We start from the raw sequence: 24,242 nt of genomic DNA, 5'->3' as shown, positions 1-24,242 counted from the left end.
AGTATTTTTACTACAAAAACGTTATTACGTAGGTCAAAATTTTTGACGTAAGAGAACTGTCAAAACATTAGAATGTGACTTTTCATTATTGCCGTGTTTATAATAAACATAGCAATAATGAAAAGTCACATTCTAATGTTTTGACAGTTCTCTTACGTCAAAAATTTTGACCTACGTAATAACGTTTTTGTAGTAAAAATACTATAATAAACATGGCAATAATGAAAAGTCACATTTTAATGTTTTGACAGTTCTCTTACGTCAAAAATTTTGACCTACGTAATATCGCTTTTGTAGTAACAATACTATATATAGACGGTTTTATATGCTGTTTGTTACTTATTACGAGTATTAGAATTACATAATTAGCAAACTTATTTTATCTTGGTAACTAGAATAATAAAACATTGTACCTAACAAATAATTTACAAATCAGATTTTCACACTTTACAAAAAAACAAAAACATGTTTTGGATATTAAACTGTACAATTTTGAATTAAATAATATAATTATCTTTTCGATTTAAAGTATTTTTTCTACAACCGTGTTAAAAATGCAATTTGTCTACTCTATGTCATATTATGTATAAGTTTTTAGTTTGTGAAAACTGTCATTATAGATAGCAGTTCGTGAAGTAACAATGTATTTTAAATGGGACTTACTTTTTCGCACTGTTTTTGACACACTTTCATATGATCAAATATCCTTAACTTTCACGTTGTCATGGTGATGACATAATGAGCAATAAATTACGACAATAGTTTTGACAGTTTTGTGGTTTGAAAGAAGTTAGAATTTTTAAATGTCAAAGTTCTAAAAATTGTAGAATAGAAATAAATTCCAGTGACGAAGAGTTACATTTTTTTATTTGTTCATCATAGATAAAATATTGTATGAAACTGTGCGTGAAGTACTTTTTGCGAACTTACGCGATGTATAGCACTCGCTCCGTTGTCGCTCGTGCTCTAAACATCGGGTGCGTTCGCAAAAAGCGTACTTCACGAACTGTTTCATAAATAACTATTTTATCACTCCATAGGAGCGTTAAAAGTGCTACTTTAAGGCACTAGTGCTTTAAAAATTTTAAGGCACTTCAGTTAAAAGTGAATTGTCAAATTGTGAAACGTCAAGATATTTATATTTCATTTATTAACATTAATAATAATAGTACAACTTGCGCAATTTGAAAAAGGTGGTTTAAAAAGTTTTTTAAAATTTAATTTAAGACAGTATTGACAGTATAGGCAGTTTTGATGTAATGTCAAGAAAAATATAAAAATGGAATGTCAGTCAAGTTCAAGTAAAAGTTTTTGTAGTTATTGTCCTGTAATTGAGAATTAATAAATTATAATTGTTGATATATAAGACGTTTGTAGAAAAAATATTGTATGATATACCTACGTATTAAAAAGTACATTTTTAAGACACTCATGTAAATTGCAGAATGAGCGAAGCGAAACTTTCACATGCGTGGCTTAAAATTGTAGGTACTTTTAACAGTTATATCATAAATAACTATTATTAACATAATTAAGTTAATATTTTATTGAAATATTTTGCTATTTGATCCCGTAATTCGTATAATATGTCCAATATGGACGATCAGAAAACGTCCTTATTTCGTCCAGTACGGACGTCCAAAGGGCGTTCATATTTATTCCACCCGAAGGACGTCCAACATCGGACGTCCGAAGTACATATTTAGTCCACCGAAGGACGTCCGTTTTTAGTCCATGGACGTTAGGACCAAAAATTGACCTATTTTGGACGTCCAGAGGACGTCGTGTGCTATTAGGGAAAGTTCAATCGTTAAAAATTAACAGATAACCAAAAAATACTCGAAAACATTCTAGATGACAAAAAAAAAATTAATCAATTTAATGCTTTCTGATAAACAGTATTTTTGGTTTTTTTATATACACAACAAAGGAAACTCCAAAGTTGATTTCGCAAACTTCCAGAGATTTGTTTATCTACATTGCAAAAGTCAAGCGCAAGGGAAATTGGAGATGCTTAAAATCAAATGGTGATAAGTCCGTTGGAATCATCGGTATACGCGAGATCAAGATATCATCTCCTTTGTATTTTGCTTAGATGATTGTTACCTCAATGACAATTCTTCATTTGCTTTTTTTATAGTCAGTCTTGTTCCATTGTACAGTGGAGGTTGATTAATGTTGCGCAGCATCATGACAACTGATTCTACTTTTAATTGTATGTAAATTCTGAGGTGGGAGTCCAGGCAATTATAATGAATTCAAAAACTGTGGGATAATTGATATGTAGGTAATTACAGTCGGAAAAATGTAAGAATACCCATGAACGATCACATCAATCCCTTATTTTGTATTTGCTGCCTTTTTCTATAAATAATAAATGTTTTTTATAGAAAAAGATGTTTTCTAATTATTGCTAATATTGATAATTAAATATAGATAGATAATGCAGCTATTAATGTGATCACTTTCGCAGCGGGTGATTTTTCCGCAAATTTTCAACATAACGCGGGCAATGATTTGGGTTTTTGGCACAGAGATTTATCGGCTCCCTCAATGAAATCCATGAAATTTTAACAAATGGAAATGATATTTTCGAAGTAGTCAGGAACTGTGTGAAAAATTTTGAATTAACCCTTAACCACCTAGTAAGAGTATTCCGATGGGTGAGTTGCCGGAATTTAATTAAAAATGAATATAATAAAACAAACGGTAATTTTATTGTTGTAACGAAAATGTGTTTCGTTAGGTCTCTCGGAGAGGGTCGAGTCGGTGTGTGTGTGTGAATCGTTCGAATGCTGTGTAGTGACTGAAGAAAAAACCACAAACGATAATAATGTTTGTGTTCCTTTTCCCCTGACCTGACCAGATGAGCAAATAAATCACTAGGTCTGGCGTCTACTTTCGCAGTTTTAAGAAAAAACAATTTCGAATGCATAGTGAGTTGTTGACACAATAATTGTCTGATAAAGTACTTAATTAATGAGGGTGCGGCTTGTTGCACCGCACAGACGAAAAACAGATGTGACAGGGTGAAGCCATGTCTCTTAATATTTGTATTTAAATGTGCATTTCGAATGACTAACGTTGTTTCGTTTTTGAGGAAAAAAATATTAAAATTAAAATTAGCAAAAATACAGTAGGAAAAATGAAAGAATACCCATGAACGAACATATAAAACACGCTGTATTTTCCTGTCACCGTGTCATACAAAAAATTGGCCAGCGCAAGTACATGTAATAATTATTGTTACATGTACTTGCACTGGACAATTTTCTTTGTGACACGGTGACAGGAAAATACAGCGTGTTTTATATGTTCGTTCATGGGTATTCTTTCATTTTTCCGACTGTAGTAATTAAAGCATATCGCTATAAGAGTAACAACTGACGGAGCACCAAATTTAAGAGGAGCAAATATTGTAACGTTGAGAAAACTTAAATATTACGTTCAACAGTTTCCAGAATATGATTTATTATTCTTCACTGCATAATCCATCATCAGATATTGTGCAAAAATGTTTTGCAAGTGGGACAACGTCATTTCAAATATAACTACTATTGTTAACTGTATTAGCTCAATAGGATTAAATCATCGTGAATTCAAATCATTTTTGAAAGAGTTAGAGACAGAACATACTGTTGTCTTATACCACAATCAACAATCATATTCGATAATTAAGTTTAGAAAAGGTTCTTAAAAGATGCTGTAAATTAGGGGAGGAAATTATTTAGAAATTAAACACTGCTACTTTGCTAAATTTGTAAGTGTTGATCGCAAAATGAAACTTTTGTAATGAAATTCAAACTATTCATTGATCATATAAAAAAAGAAAGAATTTGTCCAATTATTTCCCAATAATTTTGTTTAGTCCGGATCTGGATTATTCTTGTGATTATAAGTTGGGTGGTTTGGATTTTAAATGAGATATCTATGTCAAATATCAAAAAATATACAAGGTGGTTCTAAAGTTATGCTTCCAGAAAGACATGAGCAAAATCGATAAAACACCCTGTAACTCAGTTATAAAAATCATTGAGGCAATAAATATAGTATATCTAGAACCGCCTTAGTGACCTCTATTCACAATTTAAGTATTCCTGTTTCTCAATGAAACACCCCGTATATTTGCGGCAAATACCGTGCTTAAATAAGTGCGAATGTGGTATAGGAGGGTAGGGATATGGTTTGAAAATTTTGAAATTTTCGATTTTTATTATTATTTTGTATGAAAATACATAATTTCAAAAATATTCTCTGAAAATTTTAGTTTGACCGTAGGAAAACTACCAGAAATACAGCATGTTTAATATCCCTACCTTCGACTCGCTTTGCAGCAGCTTGTTGAGCGTAGTGAGAAACGTTCAACAGCTGTTCCATTTTCTTTTGTAAATTACTCTGCGATTTAAAAACATATTCCGATGTGCATCACTTTACGATTTGACAGACAGAAGAAATTGAAAATAAAAGTTGTCAAAACTAAACGTGTTTTTCTCAAAACTGCTCAAATGCTTATTATAGGCGGTGGACATTGTAACTCAAAGGCTACTGGACAGATCCACCTGAAATTTTTCATATATTTTCTTTAGATATTTCGTGAGGTAACAATAACAAATATGTTGATTTTCACTATTTCGGTATTTTCACTTCTGAGTATTATCAAAAACGCAAAAATCGTCAGAACTAAAAAAAAGAATGTGCGTGTACTTTGTACGCACGTAAAAAGTTATACTTCTATTATATGATTTCAACGAAATTAATATACTTTAAACAGTTTATTTATATTTTATTTAAATATTAAACTAATTTTAATATTTACTACTTCTCAAAAATTTTTATTAAAACAGTGCCAAAAATTAAAATAATAAAAGAATAAAACACACACAAACAAACACATTGAAAAATGCCACAAATGATTTCTGAACAATGTAGGAAAATTTTTTAACTAAATACGTATTTTCTGAAAAAAAAATTATATAATAAACTTACACTCATAAAATGTATAAAAAAAATAAAAGTTTCCATTAGGGTTCGGACCCGCTCATCAGCGCAGTTAGTATTGAAATTCATTCACCTTAAACTTTTACCCACGGAGACCATGTGTCATCATGTGCGAAGATCAAAAACTAACTAAACGGATTAAACTTTTGACGGTTCTGAATTTATTTTGATTTTGAATTGAAATTATTTAGAATTGAAAGAAATATTAGAATACAACAAAACATAGAGTAAAAAAACAATATATTAGGTGAATATTTATAGAAATTTTGATGGTAAACCAATTATGTAAATCAAAGCATTACATACTATTTTAGTAGGTTCTTTTTAAATTTTTCAAATAGGTAGGTCCTACCCATGGTACAAAGATGCCAGGTACGATAGCCGGAATATCCGAAATTCTTATGAGTTCGCGCATGACGTCACAATGAGAGTGATTTTAAATATTCCCCATTTAAAATATTAGTGCTCGGAACACAATTAGATTTAAATTGGCCATAAAGAGTCATTTTAATAGATTAATATAATTTCTGTTTAGCTATTTCTGATTTATTGAAATGTAGGTGTTTTATTATTTTGATTTAAAAAATTAATTAACAATATAATTAACAAAAATAAATTTCTAAAATAGGGGATATCGCACACATCTTATGGAAAATATAATGTCACTCAAATTCAATAAAATTTATACGAATAGATTCGTTTTAAATTAACGGTCAAATCTTATCATTGCGCCAACTCTTAATTATGATTAATTACGGCGCAAATTGCAATTAAAGTTTATCGAAATCACATTTTTTGAGTCAGTAAAAGTGTCAGTTCCAATTACTATTGCTCTGGGTGCTATTCACAAGAGCTTAAACCCCGCTGGGTCTAAGCGGATTAGTGAAACTAATCCGCTGATTTATGGAGTACCGACAATTTGGGTATTTTAAAATATTTTTTCTCTCTCTAACTTATGTACGTACCCATTTGATTTCAGATTTATTTATATCAATTTCTGCTCTTATTATTGAAAATATAGAGTTGGCCCAATGATAAGATTTGACCGTTAATTTAAAACGCATCTATTCGTATAAATTTTATTGAATTTGAGTGACATTATATTTTCCATAAGATGTGTGCGATGTCCTTTGTGAGTTATATTTAAAAAAATTTTTGTATGTGTCGCTTTTTAAATAAATTTTACGAGCTTGTTTTTGATTGGCTTGTCTTATTTGGCGCCAGTGTTAAGAAGGGGATCGAGCCATGGGCGTACATATAAAATTTGCAGGGGGGCTAGACGTGAAGATGTTGCACATTACATTTTGTATACTTTGGATGACAATATATAGTTTAAAGCACCCGAAAAGCCATGGGGGGCCACGCCCCCTACCCACATGTATGGGCGCCTATAAATCGAGCCTTCATTTAGTTGAAAGTAAACAGATGAAAATACTTGATTATTAATGGTCTGAAACAAAATCACAAAACACATAAAACACAAGACTTTAAGTTACAATTTTCTTTAATTTTCTCTTATTTCTCATATTTTCTTTAAATGTTAAGTTTAATTTCTTAATCCTAAAATACATGCGCAACCGAAAAAACAGGTGTTTAATTGAAATCACATTCAATCTTTTCAGACAAATCAATCAGTCTTTGTAAGTAATTTTTCCCTGACTTTAACTGAAGTCCAGACTTATTGAAATTATTAAATATAGTATCCAGTTGATTCATTTTTACCACCAATTCTTCTGGAGGTTTCCTTAGGCCCCCTTCGGAGACTTGGTCAATCCACGTGTAAGTGGAAGTATCCGTACTTTCAGGCAAATCTAACTTCTTGCAGATATACCCACTGACATATTCCAATGCATCATATTGTAATTGGTTTAATTCTTCGACGTCTGCATCCACTTCTGCTTTTTCTGCATCGTCAGATAAATCTGAGAAGTATGTTTTGCATAACAAAACTTCACCTAAATTATCGATTGGACCATCCCTGACCTCATCAGCTTCTGTGTTACCAGCTTCGGATAAACTTCCTTCATTCCTTCCCAAAATATAGTTTTTTACGCGGTAGCGGAATTCCACCGCATCAGGATGGCCATGTAAGCCACCAGCCCTCCCCATGTTGCCAAAAAAATTCTCAAGTACATCTTGGTTTAGATTGTACCTAAGAATATATTTTATATCGACTTTGGATTCTATATCCTCAAATAAACCTTTTAATGCGTTTTCCTTTTAAAGCTTTCATAGCTTCTGTCATCTCGTCAATAATTTTATTTTGAATCTCTAGATTCAATCCATAACCTTGTACTCGATGTCGGGAATCTGCATAAGGTACCCTGACGTTAAGGCTATCAAATAATCATTTACCTAAATAAACAACAAAATATATGAACTGAGGGGTAGTCAACTTTTAAATGAGGCTTACCAATTTAAAAAAAACTTAGCTTAACTTAGCCTAGGGTTGAGTCACAGTAAGACGATATTTATTTTTTATCTAATAACATCCAGTCGGAACTTACTGCGATTGGGCAAAATTTGATTCCTTTGGTCTTCAATATAAAGTACTTACCACAGCAATTTTGAAATTTGAACTATTTAGTATAGGAAAAGTATTGAGTAGGTAAATCATTAAATCGCCAATGTTATACATAATTATATGGTTATCTATCTTTAAATTTCAATCATTTCTGTAAAATTCAATAATTTGTCGACCAAATGAAATTTAAAAACTAATTTGTAAATTATTATCTATTTATTAACGGCATCCCTTTACAAAAGTTTTAAGAAAGATATACTTTATAAACAATAAATTTTAAACTATCAAACATCTCAGAATATTAAACTACAACAAACTTATTTTAAGATACCCTTCGTTGTTTTTTAAATAAACTAATTTTGGAGACAATACATTAAGGGGTAAATAATAATTCTTTCACACTAACAAGCCTACTAATCAACTAAAATCTACCAAAAACTTCCCGAAAAGGTAAAAAATCGATAAAACTCCCATATAAACGTATGTATTCCAACAGCGGCTACTCTCATTGTGACGTCAACAGAACGCGATCAGCTGATAGTCGCATGCGCAATATCGTACCTGGCGGCGTCTTTGTACCATGGGTCCTACCTATGAAATTTTTTATTAGGATACTGAAAGATTTACAATTATTACGTACCTACCGCTTTTAAAAACTATTTAAAAAGTCACTACAATATTATAAACTTGCATTTTTCTCTGCCATCACAACAATAAAAACTAATATACACAACAGTAATTTGTTTATCCAAAATCTCCATATTGAACAATTATTGACAGATGATTTTAACACCCAATCAGATCCCGTATAACGTTTATACCATACTGTCTGTGTGCGCATGCGCGCAGAATTATGAAATTTTACTCTCAATCGCGCCTAAAGAAGTATAACTTCAAAAACTCGACAGTGTTATCTCGAGAAACTCATAAGCTAATAAAATATTTTTGAATTTTTTGTTTCATATGATCCAATAACGAGTTCTGATGTCTACTGAAAAATTCATTTTGTTTAGGTGTCGGTAAAAATTTGCCACCGTTGGCTATTTTTCAATAGTTGGTCTTGAAACATTTTTTTCGGATATTCTTTGAATTGTACTGAATATGTTTATGTAATTTAAAAATAAAATAATTCTACCATAGTTTCAAACAAATTAAAAAAAAATTGCTTAACATCCTAACATCCCCCCCCCCCCCCAAAGTTAAAAATTCGAACATTGCGGCCCTTGTTGGTAATAGACCAAAAACCTTTTGCGGTCCTTATTAAAAAAAGTTTGCCCACACCTGGGATAGACGATGTTTGATTCCAATACAGATTGCTGATAATTCTTAAATCACAGGTGTTTATTCCAATATTGGTTGACATCTCCATCTTGTCGTGCTTTAACTTATCGAAGTTTTATGGTAATCAATGAAGCATGCATAAATATCGCAATTTACGTCTCTAAATGGTTGAAATAGCACCTGTATACTAAACAGAACCTATCTCGTACATACTACATTCCGAACTATCTCGATTATGTTTTTGTCACTACCTCGATTATTTTTCCTAAGTTCTTTCTAAGTGACAGTGGTAAATCAGTCGCTGTAGTAGTGGCTTGCCAAGCCAAGCGGCCTGGGTTCAATCCCCGGTGCAGACATAGCAAACGACTTCCAAAAAAATGTCCTTTCTAAGATAAATCATGACAAAGAAAACAAAATCATAATACATGTTATCTTTTAATGGCACAAAGAATTAAAACAGCTTAATATAAGCCATTAAAGTGATGCTCCTGGAGGTCCACTATCATTCGAGTCCACGTACCTTTCGCAGATGAAGTAGAACTCAGCGTTGCAGTCACGATCATTCCATGTTAACTGATTGTCAGTTATCCATAACTGTAGACACTTTTCGTTAATGTCACTTGGTTGACCGTTAGACCATTTGGTGTAATCGATTTGCGTTCCGTATGGCATCCATACCCAGCTGGATCCATCTACCAAACGGGTACCTCCGATCCAGTATTCGGTTCCTTTGCCTAGAAGAATAAAAAGTTGATATTTAAACATTCATGTAAGTATACTGTTGTTAGATATATTTAGGAACAAATATTATGTAGTAGAGACCTCAGCTCAGCCTAAATCTTAGAAAGCGAGTACTAAAATGTTATGTATTTTCTGTTATTTTGTATGGTGTGGAAACAAGGACTCTTAATAAATAATGTCTCAATAGATTGGAAGCATTTGAAATGTCCACAAGGAAAAAGTTTTCCTGTAGTTGGCTGTATACCATGTAATACAAAAAATAGTAAATCCTTTATAAAAGGTATATATTTAACATCCCTAAAAAGGGCTACATCACAATCACATAACTAGTTTTCGACTGTTTTACCAGTCATCATCAGTGATTACGTGAAGTTTACATGCTAACCACCAAGATATAGTTTAACAAAAATATGTGGGTCAAAGCCCTGTATAAGTGGTCCGTTAAAGAAACATCAGTTAAAAATGCCAATTAAAGCATGGATGTTTAAACTATTTTAAATTAATGCCCCAGGTAACATCTGAGCTATGGTGTGACTAGATTACATGGTGAAAGTCTGGTAGCAAATGACTACCAGAGCATCGTCATTTGCTACCAGACTTTCACCATGTAATCTAGTCACACCACAGCTCAGATGTTACCTGGGGCATTAATTTAAAATAGTTTAAACATCCATGCTTTAATTGGCATTTTTACCTGATGTTTCCTTAACGGACCACTTATACAGGGCTTTGACCCACATATTTTTGTTAAACTATATCTTGGTGGTTAGCATGTAAACTTCACGTAAGCACTGATGATGACTGGTAAAAAAGTCGAATACTAGTTATGTGATTGTGGTGTAGCCCTTTTTAGGGATTTTAAATATATACCTTTTTTAAAGGATTTACTATTTTTTTCTTTTTTTTTTCATTTGAAATGTGGACATATCGAATAATGATGAGAATCTCCTGGACAGACAGAATAACCAATGAGGAAGTGCTTAGAAGAATACAGAACAGCAGGGAGATACTGGATTCCATCAAAATAAGTAAACTTTAATACTTGGGTCATATAACACGTGGTGACAGATATGAACTCCTAAAATTGATTATGTAGGGAAATATTCAAGGAATGCGCAGCATAGGTAGGAGAAAAATGTCCTGGCTGAGAAATCTTAGAGAATGGTTTGGATGCAGCTCAACTGATCTCTTTCAGGCTGTAGTGCCAAAAGTTAGAATAGCAATGATGATTGCCAACCTTCGTCGCGGAGATGGCACGTAAAGAAGAAGAAGAAGATATATTTAGGTGTTGTTAGATATATTTTGTAGACCTAATATGTGAAGAGTACCATCCATACGAATCAGAGGAACAAAACGGCTTTAGGGCAGGTATATCCTCAATAGACAACATTTCCTGTATAACTAGTGTGACCAACTCCAATTCAGTCGAATCCGGGACAATGCTGAAAAAAATACCTAAAATCCGGGACTTTTGAATGAAAATCGGGCCATTTGTAATTTTTTTAAATATAGGACTCTAATATCATCATTTTATTGGTTATTTAACATTTTTATGTTGACAATGATATTTTTGATGGGCTTAATCAAATGATACGCCCAAACACCTTCCTGAGCTGCTGTCTCTAAATCAATGCTCGATGAAGCTGTTGGCTTGAAAAATTGAGTCAATTTTTTGCTGCTGGACGCGGAGCAGATACCTCTTCGGTGTTTTTCACTTTTGATGTGACTTAGTATATCCGCTCTACCACTGTGGGCGATCGAAAATACCGATCCACAAGTATCACACTTCATGTCATTGTTAGAGTTACTTTTTTTTTTCAAAAATAGAAATTCTTCTTCCAATATTTTATTGAAAGTGCAATATCGTTTTCTGTTTTTACTTTCTTGGGTTGGTTCCATATTCATATTAACAATAATAATATATTGGAATGAAAAAGTCAGGTCAAAAACAATAATTCCGAGATGGTCACTAATCGATTTTCGGATTCAAACTGATTACTGTACTGACAATAAAATAAATGTTTAGATAAAAAAATCATATTGCAACGCAGCAGATTTTAATTTGGCTCAAAGCATGCAACGGTTTGGAAATTAATCATATTTCGCGAACGAACTCAAGAGGTTTATCTACTTAAAGTGGTTGACAAAACCGAAAAAAAAAAGATGCATCACTGCAGCAATCATTACATTATAGTACATCGTTCGATGCGGCATGCGTGCCTAGGCATGATTCATTGTGACATGAATTATTATTGTTTTTGAATGGTCTTTTCGGAAGACGATAATAATTAAAACACACAAATAAAAAAAAATCCACAGTTTTCGTTTTCTTTCATAGAACTATTAAAATTTAAAAATAAAGATAAAAATTTTTTTTTCGTCTCAACAATTTAATTTGATGTAAATTCTTAGAATAAAAACGAAAATATAGATTTTTACCAAAAAGTTGAAAATTCGGATGGCCCGGAAGCCTTGTCCGGGACGCCGGGACACAACTTCGTAATTCGGGCCATGTCCCGGATTTTTCGGGCTAGTTGGTCACACTATGTATAACTGAAGTAATAGAAAAAAAACTGTCAAGAGCCCAAAAGTTACATTTACTCATGGTAGATCTAACGAAGACATATGACACGGTCCCCATTAATAGACTATGGGAAGTACTAGAAAAGACCAGCACAAATCATAAATCACATAAATGTATCTATTATTCAGACACTCAAAGAACTATATAGAAACTCGACATCTAAAATTAAAAGCGGAAATAAAATATCAAAAGGTTTCCTGACTACTAAAAGGCTACTAAGGCAAGGAAGCTACCCAATATATATTGATGAACCCCTTAGCAGTGGCGTACCGATAGATCAGCGGGCCCTGGTTCCAGTTGGGATGCGGGCCTGTCCGCCCGATAAAAACACACATTGCATATGAAAAGTTTTTAATAGATATTAAATATAAATCATCATATTTTATATCATATATTTTTTATGAAAACTCATAGTCCGTTCTTTAACGGTAAAATATTGCAAAACCTCTAAATTTTAAAGAACCGCTTGGATTGACATGAAATTTGGCATACATATAGCTAACAAGTCAAAGAAAAAAAGTGATATTGTGCCAATATGTGGTTTTGCCCTGGGGATGGTTTTCACCCCCACTTGGGGGTGAAAAAATATTCGTCCAAAGGTCAGGAAATGGATAAACTGGCTAATTTTAAGTAACTTTTGTTCTATAGAGTTTTTTCACTAAAAGCCGGTATTTCCAACCTCACTTAAGCCAAAGCTTACTTTAAGCCTTTGCTTAAGCTTAGATGCCTGTATTTCCACTTCAATTTGAGGCTTAAGCCTAGGCTTAAACCAAATAATTTTAAGCTCGCGCGGGAGTTGGTTTAAGCCTTTGCTTAAAATTTGTTTTGTTTTTTGCGGTTATTTCTATAGATTATTAATTATAGAGTTGTTTTGAAAACCAACTTTTAAGTAATAACGTTAGTATTGGATTATTAAATAATAATCTATTAATTTATTAATCGTAATAACGATTACTAAAATTCTTACTACTTTTGGAAGGTGTGCACATGAAAATTGTTTATTTCTACAATGCTTGGTAGGTATAATATATTTATTTTACAAAAATAAACTTACATTCCAATTTGACATTTTAAGGAATATTTCCAATAAACAAAATTACAAAGACGGATCTATTGCTTATGCAAAATAACAATAAAAATATAACCAGAGAAAATATAGACAATAAACTAAAAACACATGTACCATGTACACAAAATTAAGTGAAGTAAAAATAACATTGATACAGATGACAAGATAAAATTAAATGTCAACACTAGTGGTTTTTATCTCAGAACAGTTAGCTCTGGCACTTTGACGTATTCAGAGGTACCAAACCAATTGACTTTACAGCTGAGCATCAGTTTAGTTAAGAGAATGATGGAAATACGGCACCCAGCTTAAGCTTCTCCTTAACTTTTGACACAGGCTTAGCTAAGCAAAAGCTTAAGTAGCTATTGAAATACCGGCCCTAAGTCAATACTTTTCGAGTTATTTGGCAGTGAATATGTTCATTTTTTCAACAAAATAACCACGCTTTTAAACGGTTTTTCGCAAATAACTCAAATAGTAAGTATTTTATCGAAAAAACAATCTTAGCAAAAACATAGCCTGTAAAAATTTTTAAAAAATGGTGTAAACATCACGTCTCTACACCTAGTAGAAGCAGAGATATAGCTAATGAAAAATAGGTTCATATTCGTCAAATTCCAAATGGAATACTTTAACGTGAAATAACCAAAAATCAAGCACATTTCGGGGAAAACTCGTTACAACTTATTTAAAGTGTTTAAAAAAAGCTTCAATTTTGTTTTATAAAAAAAATTTCTAGCATCAGAATTAAACGAGTTACGCTCAAAATAAAGATAGTCCCTTTTGGTTTTGGTAAAAAAAATCGCGAAATTCACCCCCTAATTAGTACCTTAAATGAACTAATCGTTACGACTTCACAAGTTTCTTGACTCGTGTATATATTGTTTATATGATCTGTAAGTTTTATCGGTTCAAAGTCCTTATTATTGAAAGGGCTGTAGTTAAAAGGGGTTGAACGAGTCACTGATCACGAATGTATGCAAATTTAGAAACACCAAATCTTAATCAATCTTTGTCTAACAGAAAAACAAAAAAATACATGATATTCAGAAAAGCAAATCTGACTTTTTTTGTTTTTCGAAATTTTTGGTATCTCTAACAATTTTTAAGTTATTTTGAAAAAAAAGCATATTTTTCAAAATTTAAATTTTTAAAAATTTTACTTTGAAACCAAATTTTTTCAAAAATAAGCACTTTGAATCGATGAAACTTACAGATCATATAAACACAACATAGGTAAAATAATTTGTGGAGCGGTAACGATTAATTTCATTTAAGTTGCTAATTAGGGGTTGGTTTTCCCGATTTTTTTTTTGCAACAACAAAAGGGACCAAATTTATTTTGAGCTTAACTTGCTTAAATTTAATGCTAGAAACTTTTTGTAAAAACAGATATAAAGCTTTTTTAAACACTTTAAAAAAGTTATAATGGGTTTTTCCCAAAAAGTTTTTTGGATATTTCACGTCGAAATATTCTATTTGAAATTTGGTGAATATGAATCTATTTTTCATTGGCTATAACTCTGGTTCTACGAGATTCAGAAACCTAACGCGTACCCCATTTTTTTTACTTTTTTATAAGCTATATTTTTGCTAAGAACGTTTTTTTCGACAAAATAGTTACTTTTTAAGTTATTTGCGAAAAATCGTCTAAAAATGTGGTTATTTTGTTGAAAAATGAACATATTCACTCGCAAATAACTCGAAAAGTGTTGACTTGGCGAAAAAGCTCTATAGAACAAAAGTTACTTAAAATTAGTCAGTTTACCCATTTCCGGACTTATTTTGGACATATATTTTTTCACCCCCAAGAGGGGGTGAAAGTCACCCCCAGGGCAAGAGCACACATCGGCACAATATCCCTTTTTTTCTTTGGCATTTAAGCTATACGTATGCCAAATTTCATGTCAATCCAAGCGGTTCTTTAAAATTTAGAGCAAAAACCGTGAAAGAATGTACTATCAAGCTAATTTATAGTTCCTTTACTCATGGTTTTTGCTCCAAATTTTAAAGAACCGCTTCGATTGACATGAAATTTGGCGTACACATAGCAAAGAAAAAAATTGATATTGTACCGATGTGCGCTTTTTTCCTGGAGGTGAGTTTCACCCCTTCTCGGGGGTGAAAAAACATACGTTCAAGATTAGTCCTGAATTGGTTAAACTAACTAACTAATTCTAAGCAACTTTAGTTCAATATATTTTTTTCACTAAATCAATACTTTTCGAATTATTTGCGAGTGAATATGTTCATATTTCAATAAAAAAAACACGTTTTAGACGGTTTTTCGCAAATAACTCAAAAAGAATTTTATCGAAACAAATATTCTTAGTAAAAATGTAGATTATCAAAAAATGAAAATAATGGTGTATACAGTGCGTCCATAAAGTAACGCATAAATTCATTATTTCGTAAACCGGCGACTTTAAAGAAAAATCCCGAAATAGGTCGATTTTTATTTTTAATTTTCGATTTTTTGGCATATACATTATACTAGTGACGTCATTCATCTGGGCGTGATGACGTAATAGTTGATTTTTTAAATGAGAATAGGGGTCATGTGATAGCTCATTTGAAAGAGTATTCAACTCTCTATTCCATAATATAAACATTAACATAATTATTTATACAGGGTGTTCAAAAAAACATTTCTTTAATTAAAATAATTGAAACAAAAAGAAGAATGTATGTAATTTATCTAATTCAAAATACGTTTCAATGTTGTCAGAAAACAGGAAAAAATGTTTATTTGACAAATAAATATTGTTTTTCGCTTAAATTCAATGTTAAAGTTGCCACCCACCTGCTTCTTGCCAGTTTGAACATTTCGTTCAAGCGAAAATCAATGTTTATTTGTCAAATAATTTTTTTTTTCTGTTTACTGACAGTAGGAAAACGCATTTTGAATTAAATAAATTACATACATTCTTCTTTTTGTCTCAATTATTTTAATTAAAAGAATATTTTTTTGAACACCCTGTATAAATAATTATGTTAATGTTTACATTAGTGAATATAGAATTGAATACCCTTTCAAATGAGCTATTACATCACCCCTATTCTCATTTAAAAAAATCATCGATTACGTCATCACTCCCAGATGGATGACGTCACTACTATGATATATATGCCAAAAAATCAGAAATTAAAAATAAAAATCGACCTGTTTCGGCATTTTTCTTTAAAGTCGCCGGTTTACGAAATAATGAATTTATGCGTTACTTTATGGACGCACTGTATTATACGAAGTCTGTAGACCCAGTAGGAGCACAGTCGTAGGTAATGAAAAGTAGCTTATTATTCGTCAAATTCCAAATCGAATATTTCAACGTGAAATAACCAAAAAATAAAGCACTTTTCGGGAAAAACTCATCACACCTTTTTTAACGTGTTTAAAAAAGGTTAATTTTTTTTAATTTTTTTTTAAAGAGTTCCTATCATCAAAAGTAAGAAAATAAAGTTGGTACCTTTTTTTGGTAAAAAAAATTGTAAGATCACCCCCTAATTAGCATCCCAAATGAAATTAATCGTTACCGCTTCACAAGTTACTTGACGTGTGTATTGTTGTATAATATGATCTGTAAGTTTTATCGGTTCAAAGAGCTCATTTTTGAAAAAAATTTGGTTTTAAAGTAAAAAATATTTATTAATTTCTAAAAAAATATTTTTTTTAAATAACCTTCAAATTATTGGTGATACCAAAAATCTCAAATACTAAGAAAATATAGGTTTTGCTATTGTGAATATTTTGGAGTTTTTGTTTTCCTGAAGACAAAAATTGGTTAAGATATGTGTATTCAAAATTTGCATACACTCGGATTAGTGACTCGTTTAAGCCCATTTAACTACAGCCTTGTCAAAAATAAGCACTCCGAACCAATGAATCTTACAGATCTTATGAACAATACATAAGTAAAGTAATTTGTGAAGCGGAAACAATTAATTTCATTTCGGACTCTAATTAGGGAGTAATTTTCACGATTTTTTTACCAACAAAAAAGGGACCAATATTATTTTTATCGTAACTTACTTACTTTTCATGTTGGAAACTTTTTTAAAAGCCAAAAATAAAGCTTTTTTAAATAATTTAAAAAAGTTTAAATTGAAATCAGTCTTCCCGAAAAGTGCTTGATTTTGTGGTTATTTTAAGTTGAAATATTCGATTTGGAATTTGACTAGTAAGAAACCACTTTTCATTAGCTATAACTTTAGTTCTATAAGGTCTACACACTTTATGTACACACCATTTTTTTCACTTTCTTGTAAGCTATATTTTTGCTACGAGTATTTTTTAGAAAAATAGTTTTTGAGTTATTTGCGAAAAAGCGCCTAAAAATGTGGATTTTTTGTCAAAAATAAAAATTTTCACAAGCAAATAACTCGAAAAGAATAGACTTAGTGAAAAAACAGTATAGAAAAAAAGTGGCTTAGAATTAGTCAATTTCTCAGCGGGCCCCTGAGGGGCCCGAGCCCTGGTTCCGCGGAACCATGCTCAGGACGCCACTGCCCCTTAGACAATGCAAGAAGAAGTGCAATGTAAGGGAACTACCGATAGGAGATACGATACTCTACACATTGTGTCATGCAGATGACTAAATTTTAATTGCACAGTACAAGGAAGACCTTCAATATATGGCAAAGAAACTAATAGATGATTATAGAAAATGGGGTCTGGAGGTAAATACCTCTATGGCAGGAAGGGAAGAAATGGAGAAGTTAAACCTGGAACAGGAGGCAATTGCAAGCTGCAGTGAATACATATATCTGGGAATAAAACTAACGAGTACAGGACGAAACAAAGAAAATATTAAAGAAGGGATAGTAAGGAAGACAGGTGATAGGAGCCCTGAATTCGGTATTCTCTGGCAATTAACCAAAATGTACAGGGTTATTCACTATATTTTGACCCCCCTGTAAACTACTTTATTTAGAGAATTAGAAAAAAAATGTAAAATACAAAAGTTACATGATTTTTTATGTAGTTTTCGAAATTGATAGTAAAAAACAAAGAAGTTACAAACAAAATGGCCACAGATGTTAACTTTGATCATTTAAATGGTATTAAATATCTAGTATCTCGCTTACTCTTCTAGATAGGCCCATCAAACTCAATATGGAAATGTTCGATACAGAACGTTCTATTCAAATGTGTAACCATATACAGGGTGTTCCATTTAAATTAACAAAGTTAACATCTGTGGTTATTTTGTTTACACCTTTTTTGTTTTTTCTACTATCATTTTCGAAAACTACATAAAAATCGTGTAACTTTTGTATTTTACATTTTTTTTTTTTTCTAATTCTGTAAATAAAGCAGTTTACAGGGGGGTCAAAATATAGTACATAACCCTGTACAAAGATAAATTACTAATATTGTTTAAAACCTCAGAAAAAGAATTACGTTATATTGTTATCTAGAGGTTTATAACAATTTTAAGCTATTGAAAACGATTAAGAAACATATGATGTAACTTACTAGCATCTCTAATGTATTTATGAATTCTGTTGTTTTCTTCGTTTGAATGTATTGTTAGAAGTTTCATATGAAGTGATTCACAGAATTGGAAAGCATTTTGCCATCTTGCCTGAAAAAAGATAAAATCAATTTAATATAGAGGTCAATTAAAAAACCAAGTAAAAATTAATATTGTGTATAAAAACATTCAACAATGGATAGGATCCAGCCTGAATAAAAAAAAGAAAAAATGAATTGGTAGCAGTGGCGGATCTACGGGGAGGGAAAATGAGGAAATTTCTCCCCTAACAAGGTCCAAAATTAAGGGAAAAGATTGTTGAAACGTTAAAATATATTAGCTGGCATGAAACTTAAACCACAGACAGACAAATTCAACCAAATAAACACGCCAACTAGAAGAATTAAGGGATGTTAATGCATATAAGTTATTATTTATGTCTTTTATATAGTTTGGGTTTATCTTTTTGATGTCTCTTGGTTGGTGTTTCATTGAAAGTTCCTCCTAAGGTAAATTTCCCCTCCCAAGGCAAATGTCTATGTAGATCCGCCACTGATGGCTAGTATCTACTGATTCAGATTACCGGTATTGTATTACGGGTAATATGACCCGTATGCACGCGAATAGTGAATATAAAATTCTTAATTGTATGTCAAAAAATGCGCAATAACTACCTCTTAAAACCTACCAAAGTTGATTTGCATATCTCAAAAATAAATCGTCAGTTTTAAGAAAAAAACAACATCCTGTATCTCGGAAACGAAGCATTTGCGGACATATGTCTATAAAGCAAACTGTCATTATTTTTTCATTCAGAATTACCCCTTGAAGTTTGTTGCACTTTAATATTATTAGAGCGATATTGTTAAAGAATAAGGCTATAACATATTAAAAAATCACCTAAATCGGACAACAGGTTTAGGAAATTCGAGACATAAAAAATGACCCATTTCGTGCCGGTCAGTGTATTATTTTTCGCTTATGAAAAATTGAACATAAGGAATATGAAAAAATAGTCTTAAATAAGTAGGTACTTACCCGAAAATGTACGCCCATGTAATATAACTTATTGTCATGTCTAAACAAGGGAAGTACTGATGATCGGGTATTGCTTTCGAAGATTTTTTCCCAAGTAGCACCTGCAAACACATACATATTAATCAAATTAATAATGATACATATTACAACATAAATACAACAAAAATGTCTTTTTTCTCGTACAGGGTGGGACATTAGTGCGAGAAAGTCGAACTACTTGTTTATCGTAAGAATACGAAAAAAATTAATTAGATAAAAATTGATGTACAGATAGTACCATAATTTAAAAATATTTTCAAATATACAGGGCCACCCGTATTGACAGGGTGACGCAAAAAAAAATGTTTTTGAAGATATTCTTCTTTAGCGGCGAATCGATTGAGGGTAAAATTTGATTGATCCGCGCGCATGCGCACACCGACAGTATGGTATTAGTCGTTATACGGGCTCTGATTGGGTGTTGAAATTTTGAAATGATCTGTCAATAATTGTTCAATATGGAGGTTATCGGTAAACAAAAATATTGTATAATATTAGTTTTTATTGATGTGTGGACAGAAATAAAATCAAATTTATAATTATAGTGACTTTTTAAATAGTTTTAAAAAGCCGCAGGTACGTAATTCCAAATGTTTCAGTTGGAAATACCTAATAGTTTCAATACCTATCTATTTGGAAAATGTAAACAAAATAATGTAGTTACCTATTAGTAGGCAATGCTTTAATTTACATAATCTGATTACGAACAAGCTTTCTACAAATCTTCATCTCATATATCGTTTTCTTACTCTATATTTTGTTGTATTTTATTTCGACAAGAGTCAAACTAATAATTTTATTAAATTCATATAAAGGGCCTAGCCGGGTAAGATGATGAAAAGTGCCCCCAACCCGATTCGAATTCCATATAGGTCACATTTTAGCATATATAGTGAAATTAACTTTCTGAAATTTTTAGCCCCCTAGGTGGTCATGTGACCCACCTAGAGCCTAATTAGGGTTTTTATGTTTTTATTTTTTATCTCAGCCGCATCAAGAACTAGCGAAAAACTTTAAATAAAAAAGTTGTAAGCTTTAAAAAGTTCTGTCCGAAAAAAATTTTGTTTTTAATTTTTGGCGGGAAATTTAAATTTTAGAACGGTTTCAAAATTTTAAATGAGTATAAAAAATAACTAAGACACTCGTTTTCACGAAAAAAATATATAACGTGTATTTTTGCACAATGTTTCACCCTGAATTTTTTAAAATTTTTAAAATTGGTGAAACGCACCTTTAAAAATAAAAAACCGCATTTTTTCGGTTTTTTTTTTTCGTTTTTTGATACAATTTTATACATATTTCTCAAAAAAGGTAACACCGTCACTGGAGTAGGTAAAAAAATGAAAAATAATTAGGGTTTGCCTCATAAAAATTTTTTGTAACGCCATCCATTTTCAAGATACAGGGCGTCGAAGAAAACAAAATTTTACACATTTTTTACGATTTTGCCGAAACTACTGGCAACATTGTAATAAAATTTGGCGAGTTTTAAGAGGTAGTTGTTGTTTATTTTTTGACATACAATTAAAAATTTTATATTTATTATTGGCGCGCATAGGGGTAATGGTCTGAAGTTTTTAAAGAAAAAAGATAGTACGCCACTGACATATTTCAAATTAACAATCGTTTTTGAATTCCTTGTTCAATTGGTGACAAAAAATCTATCTTTCTATTTTTTCATACGACGCGCCATTTTTATTCAAAAAATAAAACATCTTAACCGTTACAAAGTATTCAAACTTCTATGAAATAAAATACTACTAATATTAGTATGTACTCGTAGTTTCTACAATCGACATAAACTGGTACATTTATTATAAAAACTAATTCGAATACTTTGGAAGCGTTAAGATATTTTGTTTTTTGTCACAAATTGAACGAGGAATACAAAAACGATTGTTAATTTGAAATATGTCAGTGGCGTACTATCTTTTTTCTTTAAAAATTCAGACCATTACCCATATGCGCGCCAATGATAAATATAAAATTCTTAATTGTATGTCAAAAAATGCACAGTAACCATCTCTTAAAACTCGCCAAATTTTATTACAATGTTGCCAGTAGTTTCGGCAAAATCGTAAAAAATCTGTAGAATTTTGTTTTCTTCAACGCCCTGTATCTTGAAAATGAATGGCGTTACAAAAAATTTTCATTAGGCAAACCCCAATTATTTTTCAGGTTTTCACCTACTGCAGTGATTGTGTTACCTTTTTTCAAAAATATGTATAAAATTGTATCAAAAAACTAAAAAAATCCGAAAAAATGCGGTTTTTTATTTTTAAAGGTGCGTTTCACCAATTTTAAAAATTTGAAAAAATTCAGGGTGAAACATTATGCAAAAATACACGTTATATATTTTTTTCGTGAAAACGGATGTCTTAGTTATTTTTTTATACTCATTTAAAATTTTGAAATCGTTCTAAAATTTAAATTTCCCGCCAAAAATTAAAAACAAAATTTTTTTCGGACAGAACTTTTTAAAGCTTACAACTTTTTTATTTAAAGTTTTTCGCTAGTTCTCGATGCGGCTGAGATAAAAAATAAAAACATAAAAACCCTAATTAGGCTCTAGGTGGGTCACATGACCACCTAGGGGGCTAAAAATTTCAGTGAGTTAATTTCACTATATATGCTAAACGGTGACCTATATGGAATTCGAATCGGGTTGGGGGCACTTTTCATCATCTTACCCGGCTAGGCCCTTTATGGTGTAAACGTTTAGTTTGTGTATATTCCCACATGACGTATACCCGAATTTGGTGCAGTTTGAAATGCCGTCAACTATCGTACGGCGCGGTAGACGTGAAGTGGGTTCAAGTCCCAAGCAAGTTATAATTTTTTTATTTTTTTTATAGATTTTATGATTGTAAGTATATTATTAAATAATTTTTGAAGATATTCTTCTTTTTTGAAAGTGGTAGATAAGAAAGTTAGTTTGATTTTTAAATAAAATAAGTACAAATAACCTTTTAAGTATATTTACTTCGTTTAAATTACCTATTATATAATAGAAAAATATCTTCTTACGTGCGTACAAAGTACACACACATTCTTTTTTTTTAATGGAACGCCCTGTATATTTTTACATATTTGGATTCTCCTCAATCTCTTCTTTCTTAAGTATGAGGTTTTGTAATATTATATAAGGTAGTTTAAAAGATAATTACTTTTATTGTTATTCTTTTAGCAACACTCACCCTGCAGAATTGTACTGATTTGACATCAAAATTTATATTTATATTCAACCGATTTTTAATATAGTCTACTATTACTAAATATTATTAATATGGTGAAATGTTTAATTTTAGTATACAGGATTGGTCGAAAATTGCAACAAAAATTACGTGAAATTCTATTAGGTGGCCGTGAAAATATTCAATCGTATAGGTAATAATCTTTCATTGTGCGCTTCAATTTTTCAAAAATACTTATTAGCTTTCTCAGGATTCGAAAAAAATTATTGCATTTAAAAAAAACTGTCCCGAAATTTTGCGCCTACCCTATTACCCTACTTCTGTTACAAAGCCATTTGTATTTGAGTAGTATAGTTAAATTTCGAGAGATGAAAATACTGAATAGCAAGTATAATAAAAAGTACAAAAGATTAAAATTTATTGATTTCTACCTTAGCCGAAAACTTAACCACAAAATTCAAATACAAATGACGTTGTAATAAGCTTAAGATTAAAGTTTTCTGAAATATCTTGATAGGTACTATACCTAGGTATTGAGAAGTCTTGGATACGGTTAATTTTTTTAATTTTTCTGGGTATAATAATTAATAAGACGGCGAATATTCATAGATTACGAAGCCAACAATAAAAAAAATGTTTAAAAAGAAAAAAAGTTTAACTGGACTTACTTTGAGGATTTCTGTTTGCTGTGCCACCTCCCCAGCCATCTAGATAAACTGCAGCTGAAAATGCCACACAAGAAATGCATAGGACCAAAGCCTTCAAAATGGCTGCCATCTTTCTTCTCTCTAACTTGAGATATCAAAATGACTGCTTTATACTTTTTTCTTGTCTTAAATTGAGATTAAAGGTTATCTCAGATAACACTGGATTTACCAATAATTAAAAAAAGAGTATGTGTACTTATATACGAACAAATAGTTTTTAATTCTTTTAAAATGAAAGAAAAAATATTTATTAGATAATAATCCATTGTATGTGATAAATTCATGAGAGACATGGTTTGAACATACCTATCAAAATATAATGTAATGTTTATTTACGCACGGACTTGCCATTTTTACAAATCAACTTAAATTTAACTAAACTATTAAAGCACAATATGATTACATAAAAAGGTATTTTCAATCTCATTCTTAATAGTACTTAGTGATAAATGAAAAAAATCATTACTATTAAATTTGTTTGCATTTCTACACATTCTCTGTACCTAAGGGTTTATTTACAGTATAAGTTCGATTATGAAATTCTAAATAAAATAAGTCTTGGGATTTGGTGTCTCTACAGGGAGTACGGAAGT

General features: G+C 31.2%; 1 protein-coding gene across 1 annotated transcript; it reads right to left on the bottom strand.

Annotated features, from left to right (window-relative positions):
* Positions 1–9,222: 9,222 nt before the first annotated feature.
* On the bottom strand, positions 9,223–23,778 carry LOC114336816 (C-type lectin mannose-binding isoform). The gene is made up of 4 exons (XM_050657533.1): positions 23,611–23,778; positions 19,710–19,810; positions 18,674–18,782; positions 9,223–9,537 (listed from the first exon to the last, which is right to left on the bottom strand). Exons 1-4 carry the CDS (start codon positions 23,717–23,719, stop codon positions 9,278–9,280), a joined length of 579 nt encoding a protein of 192 aa, XP_050513490.1. The 5' UTR covers positions 23,720–23,778; the 3' UTR covers positions 9,223–9,277.
* Between the last annotated feature and the right edge of the window lie 464 nt (positions 23,779–24,242).

The sequence above is a fragment of the Diabrotica virgifera genome, chromosome 8 (assembly GCF_917563875.1).
Source record: "Diabrotica virgifera virgifera chromosome 8, PGI_DIABVI_V3a".
NCBI classification, from domain to species: domain Eukaryota; kingdom Metazoa; phylum Arthropoda; class Insecta; order Coleoptera; family Chrysomelidae; genus Diabrotica; species Diabrotica virgifera.
This window is presented reverse-complemented; position numbering and strand designations above follow the sequence as displayed.

Excerpts from the sequence above, each read along its gene's own strand:
- LOC114336816 (XM_050657533.1), bottom strand. The coding sequence starts at position 23,719 with ATGGCAGCCATTTTGAAGGCTTTGGTCCTATGCATTTCTTGTGTGGCA. Across the intron at positions 18,783-19,709 it reads ACATGGGCGTACATTTTCGG|GCAAGATGGCAAAATGCTTT; the intron begins GTAAGTACCTAC and ends ATCTTTTTTCAG. Across the intron at positions 9,538-18,673 it reads TAAATACATTAGAGATGCTA|GCAAAGGAACCGAATACTGG; the intron begins GTAAGTTACATC and ends TTATTCTTCTAG.